The sequence below is a fragment of the Microcebus murinus genome, chromosome 14 (assembly GCF_040939455.1).
Source record: "Microcebus murinus isolate Inina chromosome 14, M.murinus_Inina_mat1.0, whole genome shotgun sequence".
Classification (NCBI taxonomy): Eukaryota; Metazoa; Chordata; class Mammalia; order Primates; family Cheirogaleidae; genus Microcebus; species Microcebus murinus.
In genome coordinates, this window is record NC_134117.1 from 51,863,451 (window position 1) to 51,877,252 (window position 13,802).

At 43.9% G+C, this 13,802-nt stretch overlaps 1 protein-coding gene across 1 annotated transcript in view; it reads left to right on the forward strand.

Moving 5' to 3' along the window:
• HKDC1 (hexokinase domain containing 1) overlaps positions 1 to 13,218 on the forward strand; it is a 52,438-nt gene extending 39,220 nt beyond the window's left edge. The window contains exons 16-18 of the mRNA XM_012762656.3: positions 638 to 793; positions 6,796 to 7,029; positions 12,263 to 13,218. Of these exons, the coding sequence (XP_012618110.2) occupies positions 638 to 793; positions 6,796 to 7,029; positions 12,263 to 12,410 (538 nt within the window). The 3' untranslated portion in view covers positions 12,411 to 13,218. The remainder of the gene's footprint in view (positions 1 to 637; positions 794 to 6,795; positions 7,030 to 12,262) is intronic.
• The last annotated feature ends 584 nt before the right edge of the window (positions 13,219 to 13,802 follow it).

The window sequence follows — 13,802 nt, forward strand, 5'->3', positions numbered from 1 at the left end:
GCTCTGGTTTTGGAGAGTTTAAGGGGGCAGCACACTTGAACCTGCCTTGCAGCCACCATCGTTTGTTTCTTTTGGCGTTGGTTTCTTAGACCCATGAGGTCCTGAGCAGTTAAGAGAACCCAAGCAGGCAGTGGCAGTCCAGCTCTGTGTCATTGCCATTAACGATGGCGTGTGTCACTGTGACACATCCCTGTGTAGAGAGCCTTCCCCAATGCCTGGTCGGTACGAGGCCCCTTTCCCTAATGGTGCTCACAGCCTGATGGATCGGGGGAAGTAAACTAACACCTTTTAGTGCCCCTGGTGTTGTGCAGACAGTTGAAATGTGCTATCTCACGGAGCAGAATTTCTAGTGGAGCAGATTTGTAATAGAAAGCCAAGGAGAACTGGCTTTGGGGCTGGGAACGGGACTGACTGTTGCTAGTGCCTGCCGTACACCAGCTGCTTGGCGCCTAACAGGGCTGCCGCTCTGTTCCACGACGCAGATGAGCGTTTACGGGCTCACTCTCCATGTGCACCCAGTATGTGGCTGGGACCTGGGTCCTGGTCACTGTGGCTCCAAAGCCTGGCTTTCCTGAGTCGTGCTGCTTTCTGCTTTGCATTTCTGGCCTCCCCAACCTTATTCCTCCTCCCCAAACAGATACGAGAAGATGACCAGTGGGATGTACCTGGGGGAGATCGTGCGGCAGATCCTGATCGACCTGACCAAGCAGGGCCTCCTCTTCCGAGGGCAGATCTCAGAGCGTCTCCGGACCAGGGGCATCTTCGAAACCAAGTTCCTGTCCCAGATCGAAAGGTGATGTGTGATCAAGTTCAGCTCTGACTGGGGTGTGCTGCCATGAGACTGGGGGCAGTCCAATTTGAGATTTAAAAATAAAAACAGAATCTCCAGGTGGCAGGGCAAATTAAAAAAAATAGATAAAACCAGAAAAGCCCTGGCCAGGCAAGGAGCCACCTCCCGGGGCCACTCGTCTCTCCAGCTGCATCAGGGTCACTGTGCTGAGGTCCATGCACACAGCTGTGGGCCAGCAGCCTGCCTGGGCTGCAGAGTGCTTAGAGAAACGACCAAGTCCTCCTCTGAGGGTCTCACATGGTTAAGACAGGAGTTAGAGTAAGACTAAAAACTAATACTATTTTATTCCTGAAAAAGTAATGTGTCCATTATATGAAAGAAAAGTCCGGAAAAAAAAAATCACCCATATGCTCACTACCAAATACAGCTACTTTGATTTTTTGCATATGATGTTCCCTTTTAAGTTCTTGGAAGCATGCATAATCACAATCCTACTACATGTAGCACTCTGTCTAGTATTTATTCAGTGCTTGTTTATGAAAATTTTCATTTACAATTTTGTTTTTCATTTTACTTTCCATTATGGAAAGTTGTAAGAATATACAAAAACAGAGGTAGAAGTAAAATGAATTCAATGTTTCCGTCAACACCTTCAACAATGATCAACTCACGGCCAAGCCAGGCTTATCTATATACTCCTGCCATCCCCATGCCCAGGTTGGGTTAATTTGAAATGTATCTCACATTTTACATCAGTTCATCTGTAAGTGTTTCAAAATGGCTGGGCGAGGTGGCTCACACCTGTAATCCTAGCACACTGGGAGGCTGAGGCAGGAGGATCATTTGAGCTCAGAAGTTTGAGACCAGCTTGAGCAAGAGTGAGACCCCGTCTCTACTAAAAATAGAAAGAAATTAATTGGCCAACTAAAACTATATATAAAAAGTTAGGCCGGGCGCGGTGGCTCACGCCTGTAATCCTAGCACTCTGGGAGGCCGAGGCGGGCGGATTGCTCAAGGTCAGGAGTTCAAAACCAGCCTGAGCGAGACCCCGTCTCTACCATAAAAATAGAAAGAAATTAATTGGCCAACTAATATATATAATATAAAAATCAGCCGGGCATGGTGGCTCGTGCCTGTAGTCCCAGCTACTCGGGAGGCTGAGGCAGGAGGATCGCTTGAGCCCAGGAGTTTGAGGTTGCTGTGAGCTAGGATGACGCTACGGCACTCACTCTAGCCTGGGCAAGAAAGCGAGACTCTGTCTCAAAAAAAAAAAAAAAAAAAAAAAAAAAAAGTTAGCCGGGCATGGTGGCACATGCCTGTAGTCCCAGCTACTTGGGAGGCTGAGGCAGAAGGATCACTTGAGCCCAAGAGTTTGAGGTTGCTGTGAGCTAGGCTGACGCCACGGTACTCTAGCCCGGGCAACACAGTGAGACTCTGTCTCAAAAAAAAAAAAAAGCGTTTCAAAATGTATTTCTAAAATATAAGGGTTCTTTAAAAAAAAAACATAGTCATAGTATCTATCATTAGTGCACCTGAAATAGCTAACAATAAACCTTAATCTCATAAAATATTCTGTTACTGCTTCTATTTCCTGAATTGCCAAAAATTAATGGTTTTTACAGTTTTATTGTTTGCATCAGTATCCAAACAAGGTCCATACATTGCATTCAACTGATATGTTTCATTTTTTCTTTTTTTTTTTGAGACAAAGTTTTGCTTTGTTTCTTGAATCTCATGTAATCTATAGGTTTCCTCTCTTTCTCTTGTTTTCCTTTACAGCATGTTTGTTGAAGAAACTTATTTTCTTATCCTATGAGTTTTCCATATTCTAGATTTTGCTGATTGCAGCATTTGGCATTTTCCTTTTCTCTTCTATTTCCTGAAAACTCATAGTTAGACTCAGACGCTGGGTTAGATTCAGTGTTGAACTTTGGACAAGAATATTTCATAGGTGGCATTGAGTTGTCTGTCTGTCTTTTCTTTTAGGATGTTATTAGTCATTGGTGCTTATTGCCTGGATCTGTTATTTCACTAGAGATTGTAAAATGGTGATGATGTATGCTATCGCTCCTGCAGTTATTAGCTGGATACTTCGAGAAAGAGAGACATATCCTTATCAACTCTTTAATGTAATTATCATTTCAAATGGCTGCATAATGTTACATTATGTTACCATACTATAATTTGCTAAACTTTCCTTTCAGTATGCGGTATCTACCTTGTAATTTATAAATACCCACTATTCTGAGTAACACCACAGTTATTCTTTTTATACATACGCTCATTTGCATATTGTGAATTATTTCCTTAGTAGTGGAAACATTTGGTTAAAAGAAGCATTCCCCTATGGATATGCTATTTTTTAAAAAAGGTAGTTCCAGACCAGGCACAGTGGCTCATGCCTATAATCTCGCCTTTGGGGAGGCCAAGGCAGGAGGATTGCTTAAGGCCAGAAGTTCAAGACCAGCCTAAGCAATATAGCAAACCCCCCTATCTTTACAAAAAAGAGAAAAATCATCCAGGCATGGTGATATGGGCCTGTAGTCCCAGCTACTACAGGAAAGGTTGAGCAGGAGGATTGCTTTACTCTAGAAGTTTAAAGTTGCTGTGAGCTATGATGACACTACTGTACTCTAGCCCAGGCAACAGAGTGAGATGCTGCCTCCAAAAACAAGTAAATATATGAATAAATAGAAAGGCAGTCTAGTTTCTAAACCACTGATTAGGTACACATGTGTCAGTTTCATTGCTTTTTGTACTAGCACTAGAAGTTCTCTGATGCTTTGTGTTTGGATTTTTCTCTCAATTTGCATTCGTTCATTTAATTCTTCTGGTCTTTACAGTCAGGTGCCCACAAGCAAAAAATCACTTTGCAGAGGGGAAAAAAGGAAAACACTTTATAAACAAAAGCGGTGTGCTTAATGAGGAGAATCAGATGAGCTGTACTAGGGGAGTTCTGGTCTGAGGAGATGGGGGCAGAATCAATAACAGCAGCAGTGATTTTGTGTTTTTGAAGTATTGATTAGCAGGTGTTCAGTACCCTTCTATCTAGTCTTCAACCCATCAGATCTGAACAAACAGGTTAAAGGTCATCACCTTTGGTGACTAGATGGATCCTTTTTTGCCATAGAAAACAGCTTCTCCCTCATGTGCAACAGATAAGCAAGCCTACTTATCTTTGCCTTGGTTTTTGCTTTGCTTTGTTTTTTGAGACAGTCTTGCTTTGTTGCCCAGGCTACAGTGAGTGCCGTGGCGTCAGCCTAGCTCACAGCAACCTCAATGTCCTAGGGTCAAGCAATCCTTCTGCGTCAGCCTCCTGAGTAGCTGGGACTACAGGCGTGCACCACCATGCCTGGCTAATTTTTTATATATATATTTTTAGCTGGTCGATTAATTTCTTTCTATTTTTGGTAGAGACAGGGTCTCACTCAGGCTGGTTTCGAACTCCTGGCCTCGAGTGATCCGCCCACCTCGGCCTCCGAGAGTGCTAGGATTACAGGCGTGAGCCACCGCGGCCATCCTGCCTCGGTTTTTGTTTTTTGTTTTTCACCTGAGTACAAAGAAAGTAGTTTCTGGACAAGTGCAAGGTGGCAACACCCATATGCTCCAGGAATATTTGCTTCTACTGCACAAGAGGTATCCTCTTTGGTTTGTTTTTGTTTTTGTTTTTCTAAGGTTGATCAAGTGAAGCAGTGGGAGTGGAAAAGGAATAAAGGAATCTGTAAATGGTTGTGATCAATTAGTTGCAAACACCACTGTACTTGAACCAACTGAGGTATCCTCTTTGGATGCTTTGATTTCTACAGGTTGTTTTCTTTTTTTTTAAGCAAATAAAACCCTCATGAAATAAAAAGTAAGTCATATTCACCTAGTGCCAGTTGGAAAGTGGTAGGGACAGGTGCTGACTGGGGGCCATTTCAAAGCATGCTGTCTAATAGGTGGGATAGTGATTCTCAGGGAGAGCCCTGAGTTTACAGTCTCAGACCTTGAATTGAAGATTTTTCTCTATTGCTTCACCTGTTTGTGCCGTGTGGCCGGGGACAGGTTGCTTTACCTGTTTGGACCTCAGTGTCCTTCCTTATGAGAGAAATAACTGCTCTGTTGCTTAACCCCCAGAATTGCTTTGAGAATTGAATAGGGGAATGTTCAGGAAAGAACTGGGTAAACTGTAAAGTCTGGGCCCTGGAAGGAACCGCAGATTTCCTCTTTATACACACCAGTAAGAAACCTTTTTTATTACTCATTCATTTTATTTTTTTTTAAATTTTTTATTTTATTATATTTTTTAAATTAAAATTTAATATTTGCAGAACACCTGACAGTCATACTCATTCATTTTAGAAAGTCTAAAAATTACAGATAAACAAAAGAAAATAAGATTTACCTGTATAAGATAATAAGATCCTACCAACATCAACATCTGAATAGATTATCTTCTGCTTTTGTTCTGTGCAAGGATAACATGAAAATAAACAAACAAAAAACCAAGGTCACACAGCACATAGGATTTTTTTTTTTTTTTTTTTTTTAGAGACGGGGTCTCGCTCTTGCTCAGTCTGGTTTCGAACTCCTGACCTCGAGCAATCCGCCCGCCTCAGCCTCCCAGAGAGCTAGGATTACAAGCGTGAGCCACCGCGCCCGGCTCTTACATAGGATTTTTATAATCTATATATTTCACTATATCACGAACATTTTCTTTTCTTTCTTTTTTTTTTTGAGACAGAGTTTCCCTTTGTTGCCCAGCCTAGAGTGAGTGCCGTGGCATCAGGCTAGCTCACAGCAACCTCAAACTCCTGGGCTCAAGCAATATTCCTGCCTCAGCTTCCTGAGCAGTCGGGACTACAGGTGTGTGCCACCATGCCCGGCTAATTTTTTCTATATATTAGTTGGCCAATTAATTTCTTTCTATTTATAGTAGAGACGGGGTGTTGCTCTTGCTCAGGCTGGTTTCAAACTCCTGACCTCGAGCAATCCACCTGCCTCAGCCTCCCAGAGTGCCAGGATTACAGGCGTGAGCCACCGCGCCTGGCCCCTGTATCATGAACATTTTCCATGGCATTAAATATTCTCATGCAAGCTCACCTTTAAGGTTGATAAAGAATTTTATTATCTGGCTATACCACTATTGACCTGTCAAATCTCATATATGGTGATTGTTGTTTCTAGGTTGTTTATTCTTGATAACACTCTTTCCTCCTAAGTATTAGCTGGGACAGTCAAGGATATAACTTCGTATTGTTTAGCTTGGCAGTCAGAGCTCTGTTACCGTTAGTTCACTGAGAGTTGCTCAGGGTCTAGACTCGAGGCCGGCCTATCCTCATGATGGGTGTTTCTCTGCATGTGTTTATGGTCATACTTGGTTCCCATTCTCTAAGGTGCTGATTGTATTTTATATACTGAGTTATTCCGTTGCCCATTGAATGTACCAAAGCCTGTTTGGCTACTATTAAAAATATAGCCTCACCCTCAAAGAGCAGAGACATCAGAAAAAGGGAAGAAAAAGCAGAGAATCAGAAAAAAATGAAATAGAAGAAAAGTTGGCCTCCAATTGAATGGGGCCAGAGTATAGGAGCTGGCGTGGTTCGTGAGAAGGTGCTAGAGTTGGTGTGAGAAGGCTTGTGTTTGAACCCCGGCTCTCCACTGTCTGGGAGGGCAAGGCTCTATCCGCCGCTCTGAACCTCAGACTTCTCTTCTGAAAATGGGTACCCGGCATATTGGTTGCTGATTCTAATATAGCTCCTAGTAAGATAATAGATATGAACGTATCTAATGGAAGAGGAGCTCACACTTTATATTTTAAAGAAGATGGAACTTCCTGGGGTGGTGGAACCTTCTTGAGTTTCAGCTTCTAAGGCATTCTGCCCCAACTCAGCCATTGCCTGGGTCGATTTTTCCTCCCTCCTGCGAGGAGGGTGTCTGAGACCGGGGAGGCTGTGAGTCATGTGGAGCAGGTTCCGGGGCCCCGGGAGGCAGCAGGTCCTGACGTGCTGCTCTGCTGCCCGCAGCGACCGGCTGGCCCTGCTCCAGGTCAGGAGGATCCTGCAGCAGCTGGGCCTGGACAGCACGTGCGAGGACAGCATTGTGGTGAAGGAGGTGTGCGGAGCAGTGTCCCGGCGGGCAGCCCAGCTCTGTGGTGCGGGCCTGGCCGCCGTGGTGGAGAAACGGAGGGAAGACCAGGGGCTTGAGCACCTGAGGATCACCGTGGGTGTGGACGGCACCCTGTACAAGCTGCACCCTCAGTAAGTGCCCGGGAGAGGCGGGGTTTGGGTGGGGGGCAGGGGAGGTGCTGGGGGCTGAGTGTGGACGTGGCATTGCCTCCGCAGCCACAGCATGGGAAGATGTGTCCCTGTCCTTTTATGGGGAAGAGGTGCACAATGTGGGAATATTAGCCAGCTCTGCACCCTAGCTTCCTCATCTGTAAAAGGCCAGCGGTGATAATCCTTTCCTCCAAGGGCTAAATGCATGAGGATTAAATGCATTAATGTAAATGCATTAAATGCATAGAATGTAAAGTGCTTCACACAGTGCTCAAGAAATACAAGTTGGCCTGCGCGGTGGCTCACGCCTGTAATCCTAGCTCTCTGGGAGGCCGAGGCAGGCGGATTGCTCGAGGTCAGGAGGTCAAAACCAGCCTGAGCAAGAGCGAGACCCCGTCTCTACTATAAATAGAAAGAAATTAATTGTCCAACTAATATATATAGAAAAAATTAGCCGAGCATGGTGGTGCCTGCCTGTAGTCCCAGCTACTCGGGAGGCTGAGGCAGCAGGATCGCTTGAGCCCAGGAGTTTGAGGTTGCTGTGAGCTAGGCTGATGACATGGCACTCACTCTAGCCTGGGCAACAAAGCGAGACTCTGTCTCAAAAAAAAAAAAAAAAAGAAATACAAGTTATTATTATTTTTGTCATATTCCCACCCAACCTCACAGGGTAGTAAGGAGACCTGATCATTTTGCACAGCACAAAGCATTTATCAAGTCTAAGCTTGTTGTAATTTTCCAAATTCGGAGTCGGTGTGGACAGAAGGATTAAGAGCCCTGGCAGACGCTGTAGACCTGAATCCTGGCTCTACCACTTAGAGGCTGGGAGGCCCAGGCCCAGTTTCTCGCCATCTTTGAGCCTCAGTCCTTTTCCTCTAAACCAAGAACAAAAATTATACCTATTTCATGGGTTGTTGTGAAGATTAAGTTAAATAGTATCTGTAGAGTGTGTGACACTTCACAAAAGCATCAGTAATGAAAGCTTTTATTTTTATTCAACATTTTACATTTTGTTTTGGTGAAGAGAAAAAATATACAAATTTCCAATTGTGGCCGGGCGCTGTGGCTCACGCCTGTAATCCTAGCTCTTGGGAGGCCGAGGTGGGCGGATTGCTCAAGGTCAGGAGTTCAAAACCAGCCTGAGCAAGAGTGAGACCCCGTCTCTACTATAAATACAAAGAAATTAATTGGCCAACTGATATATATATAAAAAATTAGCCGGGCATGGTGGCGCATGCCTGTAGTCCCAGCTACCCGGGAGGCTGAGGCAGAAGGATCACTCGAGCCCAGGAGTTTGAGGTTGCTGTGAGCTAGGCTGACGCCACGGCACTCACTCTAGCCTGGGCAACAAAGTGAGACTCTGTCTCAAAAAAAAAAAAAAAAAAAAAAAAAAAAAAAAAAAAAATTTCCAATTGTGCTGAATCGTATTCATGAACGTACCTTTACTGCAATCCTTAATCCTTAGCCCTTCATGTCATGCAGACTATTTGTTCAAAATAACCGAGTGGTGTTTTCTCTTGGTTTTTCCCTTGGGGCCACATATTTTTGGTCTGGTTCCTATAACCAGACCAAAACCCAAGACCTGACCAAGGGATAGAAAACCACATGATCATTTCAACAGGTACAGACAAAGCATTTGATAAAATCCAATGCCCTTTCATGATAAAAACATTCCTCAAACTAGGAATAAGGGAATTTATGATTAAGGGCATCTCTGAACACCCATAGCTAACATCCTACTTAATGGTGAAATAGTGGGGAATGGGTGCTTTTCCCTTAAAATCATGAACAAGACAAGGATGTCTACTCTTACCACTGCTACTCACCACTGTACTGCCTCAAGCAAGTACTGCCTCCAGATCATCACTTGGTTTTTATCTCTCAGTCAAGTCTTTTTTTTTTTTGGAGACAGAGTCTCTCGCTTTGTTGCCTGGGCCAGACTACAGTCAGCCTAGCTCACAGAAACCTCCAACTTCTGGGCTCAAGTGATCCTCCTGCATCAGCCTCCCAAGTAGCTGGGACTACAAGTGCTCACCACCATGCCTGGCTAATTTTTCCTATTTTTAGTAGAGATGGGGTCTCACTCTCGCTCAGGCTGGTCTCAAACTCCTGACTTCAGGCAATTCTCTCACCTCAGCCTCCCAGAATGCTAGGATTACAGGCACCCGGCCTCTCAGTCAAGTCTTAGTTCAAGGGAATGGCTTGTAGGAACCAGACCAAAAGTATATGATCCCAAGGGAAAAATTAGGAGCAATCTAGTCATGGAAATTAGGCAAGAAAAATAAACAAAAGATATCATATTGGAGGCCGGGCACAGTGGCTCACGCCTGTAATCCTAGCACTCTGGGAGGCTGAGGCGGGCAGATTTGGGCATGTGTTGGGCATGTGCCCAACATTGACAAACCTCGACAACATCATGTTAAGTGACAGAAGCCAGACTCACAAATGGCCGCAAATTATACAATTTCATTTTGTGAAATTGTCCAGAATAGGCAAATCTATAGACACAGAGAGTAAATTAGTGGTTGCTAGGGGATCCTAGGGCTTGGTATGAGTTGGGGGTGACTACTAATGAGTACAGGGTTTTCTTTTAGAGTGATGAAATGTTCTGGGATTAGATAGTGGCAATAGTTGCACAACTTTGTGAATATACTAAAAACCACTGAATTGTATATTTAAAAAAATAAAAAAGACTTAATGGAGCAGCGACTGCCAAGCCATTTTCTCCTTTCTCCCCAGGCAATTTGGGGATAACTGTCCTTACTATGCCTCAAACTTTCTTTTCCCATGTAGCTGGCAGAGCCCCAGGGAGTTCCTGTGGTAGTTAGAGTTGGTTCAGGACCTGCTTGGGCATGTTGGCCCTCAGTGACAGCCACCATATGTACCCCAGGCAATCTAGGGTCCCAGGACCAAGGCCTAGGTGCCCAGGACTCCAGTAAACACATTTCCACCCCACAGACTGACCAGATAACTCTGACTCTCAACGTGCCCTTTCAGATGGATTTAGTATCTCAAAAGATAGTTGAGAAAGGCCAAGTACCCTTGAGATTAAGATTGTATGCTTTTGGCCAGGCGTGGTGGCTCACACCTGTAATCCTAGCACTCTGGGAGGCCGAGGTGGGCAGATCGCTCAAGGTCAGGAATTTGATTGTGACATGTAAATCTTCTCCGGCAGTTAAAAATATTATATAAAAAAAGAAAAATATAAAATGTAAAAAATATTTTAAAAAAGAGAAAAAAAGGAGTTTGAGAGCAGCCCAAGCAAGAGCGAGACCCGTCTCTACTAAAAATAGAAAGAAATTAATTGACCAACTAAAAACATATAGAAAAAATTAGCCGGGCATGGTGGCACATGCCTGTGGTCCCAGCTACATGGGAGGCTGAGGCAGGAGGATTGCTTGAGCCCAGGAGTTTGAGGTTGCTGTGAGCTAGGCTGATGCCATGGCACTCTAGCCGGGGCAACAGAGTGAGACTCTGTCTCAAAAAAATAAAAAGATTATGTGCTTTTAAGCCCAGCACCACTCACGTAGGTAATCCTAGCACTTTGAGAGGCCAAAGCAGGAGGATTGCTTGAGGTCAGGAGTTCAAAACTGGCCTGAGTAAGAGTGACACCCCCATCTCTGAAAAAAAAACAAACAATAAATAAGTAAATAAAAAGATTGTGTGCTTTGGGGGAAAATTAGTGGAGAGGGGGTAGATGAATGACAGATAAAGCAAATAGGGTAAAATTTTAACTTTGCTGAGTATAGGCAGAGGGTGTACAGATGTTTATTATAGTATTCTTTCAGCTTTTCTATAAGTTTGAAAAATTTTCAAAATAAAACGTTGGGGGAAATTTTGAACAAAAAAGGGGAGGGTTTTGGAAAGAGGCAGGCCTGATTCAAATCTAAACTTACTAGTTGTACAAATTTGGACACATTTCTTAACTTTTGAGCATCAATTTCTTTAGGTAGTAGAAGTAGTGATAATTATTTTTAAAGTATTATTTGTTACACTTTGTCATTCTATTTGTAAAACACAGTCCCTGGCATTAGCAGGTGCCCAATAAAAGGCAAAGTTGTGCCAGATATTTAAGAAACTATCTGTGGCTATTATGAAAAAGACAAGAGATAACAAGTGTTGGCGAGAATTTGGAGGAAAAGGAACTTTAGTACACTGTCGGTGGGAATGTAGATCAGTACAGCTATTATAACAAACAGTATGAGGGTTCCTAAAGAAATTAAAAATTTAACTACCATGCGATCTAGCAATTCCTCTTTTAGGTATACATCCAAAGGAGGTGCAATCACCACCACCTTGTAAAGGTATCCTCACTCCCATGTTTATTGCAGCTCTATTCACAGTAGCCAAGACATGGAAACAGCCTAAAGGTCGATCCACAAATGAATGGATAAAGAAACTGTGATACATAGACACAATGGAATATTTTTCAGCCTTAAAGCAAGAAGGAAATTCTGCCATTTGCCATGACATGGATGAACTTGGAGGACATTATGCTAAATGAAATAAGCCAGACAATGAAAGAAAAATATTGCATGATCTCACTTATATGTGGCATCTAAAACACACACACACACACACACACACGCACAGATAAGGAATGAAACGGTGGTTACCAAGGGCATATGTGGGGGGAAGGAAATGGGGAGGTTGTGGGTCAGAGGATACAAAGTAGCAGATGTACAAGATGAACAAGTCTAGAGATCTAATGTGCAACATGGGGACTATAGGTGATAATATTGTATTGTATTGGGGATTTTTGTTAAATAAGTAGGTTTTAGCTGCTCTTGTCATAGAAAAGAGTAACTATGTGAGATAACAGGTATGTTCATCTGCTTCACTATAGTAACCATTTTACTATCTATCTGTATGCCATAACAGCATGTTTGTAAACCTCAAATATACACGATAACATTTATATATATATTTTTAAAAGGCTGGGTGTGGTGGCACACTGGTGACTATAGTCCCAGCTACTGGGGAGACTGAGGCAGGAGTATCGCTTGAGCCTAGGAGTTCAAGTCCAGCCTGGGCAGCATAACAAGACCCCACCTCTAAAAAATAAATGGAACAAATTCTAAAATATTTTTGAATAAAAGAAGCTGTTTAGAGCATTGAGAATCAAGGTGGGAGGAAGAAACTAGATCACAATCATTTTATAAATATGCTGATCCCAGAGGTAAGGGCTGATGATATTTCTCTGCCTTTTTCGTAGCTTTTCTCGGATATTGCAGGAAACCGTGAAAGAACTTGCCCCTCGGTGTGACGTGGCGTTCGTACTGTCGGAAGATGGCAGTGGGAAGGGAGCAGCTCTGATCACCGCCGTGGCCAAGAGGTTCCACCCACCATGCAACGAGAACTAGGAGCCCCCAGGGCTGGGCCTGATGCCCCCTGGGCACCGCCCAGCCTTCCCAATAGCAGATGGGTCAGTCAGAGACCAACAGGCGACCTCCTGGCCGACTTCACCTCCTGGGTGGCTGAAAGAGAACCCCAGCTTCTCGGCTACTCAGCATCTTGTTACTGGCTTTGCGGTGGCATTACATGACATCTGCATTTGGTGTATTTGGCCCAAAGACGGACCAACTTGTGAAATCAAAGTGTTCTATCCTGAGAGATCCCCTTTGAGCAAATTTTTCAGCTGAGGCCTGAGCTGTCAGTTCTCTGTGGCTTTAGGGCCTGTGGCTGCTGGCCTTGGAAACATACGGAGTCTGCTCACGTGGGCCTGGCTGGCTGATTTCCCCACCGGGACGTTGAAGCCATCTCTTACAGTAGGTTGGGCCCTGTACTTGTGGATGAGCATCTGAGAAGGTGAATGACTCATGTAATGAATTAGGGGGGATCTAATCTACCTTGTCCTTAACTTGTCATGTTGACTTCAAACCTGAAGAGAGAACAAAGACTTTGGCCTGCCCAGCCCCAGCATGCGGAGAGGTTGATTGCCAGGGAGCTCTGTAGGAATCTCTTCATGCTTAAAGCAACTTATGCCAGCACCCTGTAGGATCTTGTTCCTTAAGCAGTGTGTGCCATGGGGTAGGGTGCTATTTGGGGCATCTGTTTGTCATTTTACAAGTGGTTGTTTTGCTGCTGTTGACAGTTGTTTTAAGGACTGTTAGGTATTTGAAATCTAGTAAATTAATAAAACAAATATTTGATTTTCCAAGATGCTTTGCATGAGGTGCTGATATTTCTTCTGGGAGGCTCACTCGGCGACTCCACGCCCTGTTGGTGGAATAAAGGATGCATAGAGTGAGAAGGAGCCTCCTACCAACGGGGTAGTATACGGAATATTTTCTACGATTTCCCTAACAGATTATCCAAATTTCATTTGAATACTTCAGTAACTGAGCATTCACCATGTGATCCCACAGCTCTCCCTTTTGGACAGCTGGAGTTCACTGGGGTCCTTTTGACCTTCAAACTGACCTCTGTCTCCCTAGAATGAGGTCACTCCTACACACCCTGCAGTCTCCATTCTACACTGTCCATGACCATTTCTCCAGCCCACGTCCTCTCTCTTTCTCTCTCTTTTCATCTCCTCCTTTATCTGAACTGCCTGTGACTTTCTGTTTTGTCACAAAGAGATCTGTATGAATTTCTTATCTGGCCATGTAGATTGTTAAACTCTTTGCCAGACACATTTTTGTATTGCCCAAGTGGACACAGCGCCATGCCATTCTTATTGAATACTTATGGAGGGAGGAGGCATGATCGAAGACCAAAACTTTTTAAAATAATTTTCTCTGGGAAAAAGTATA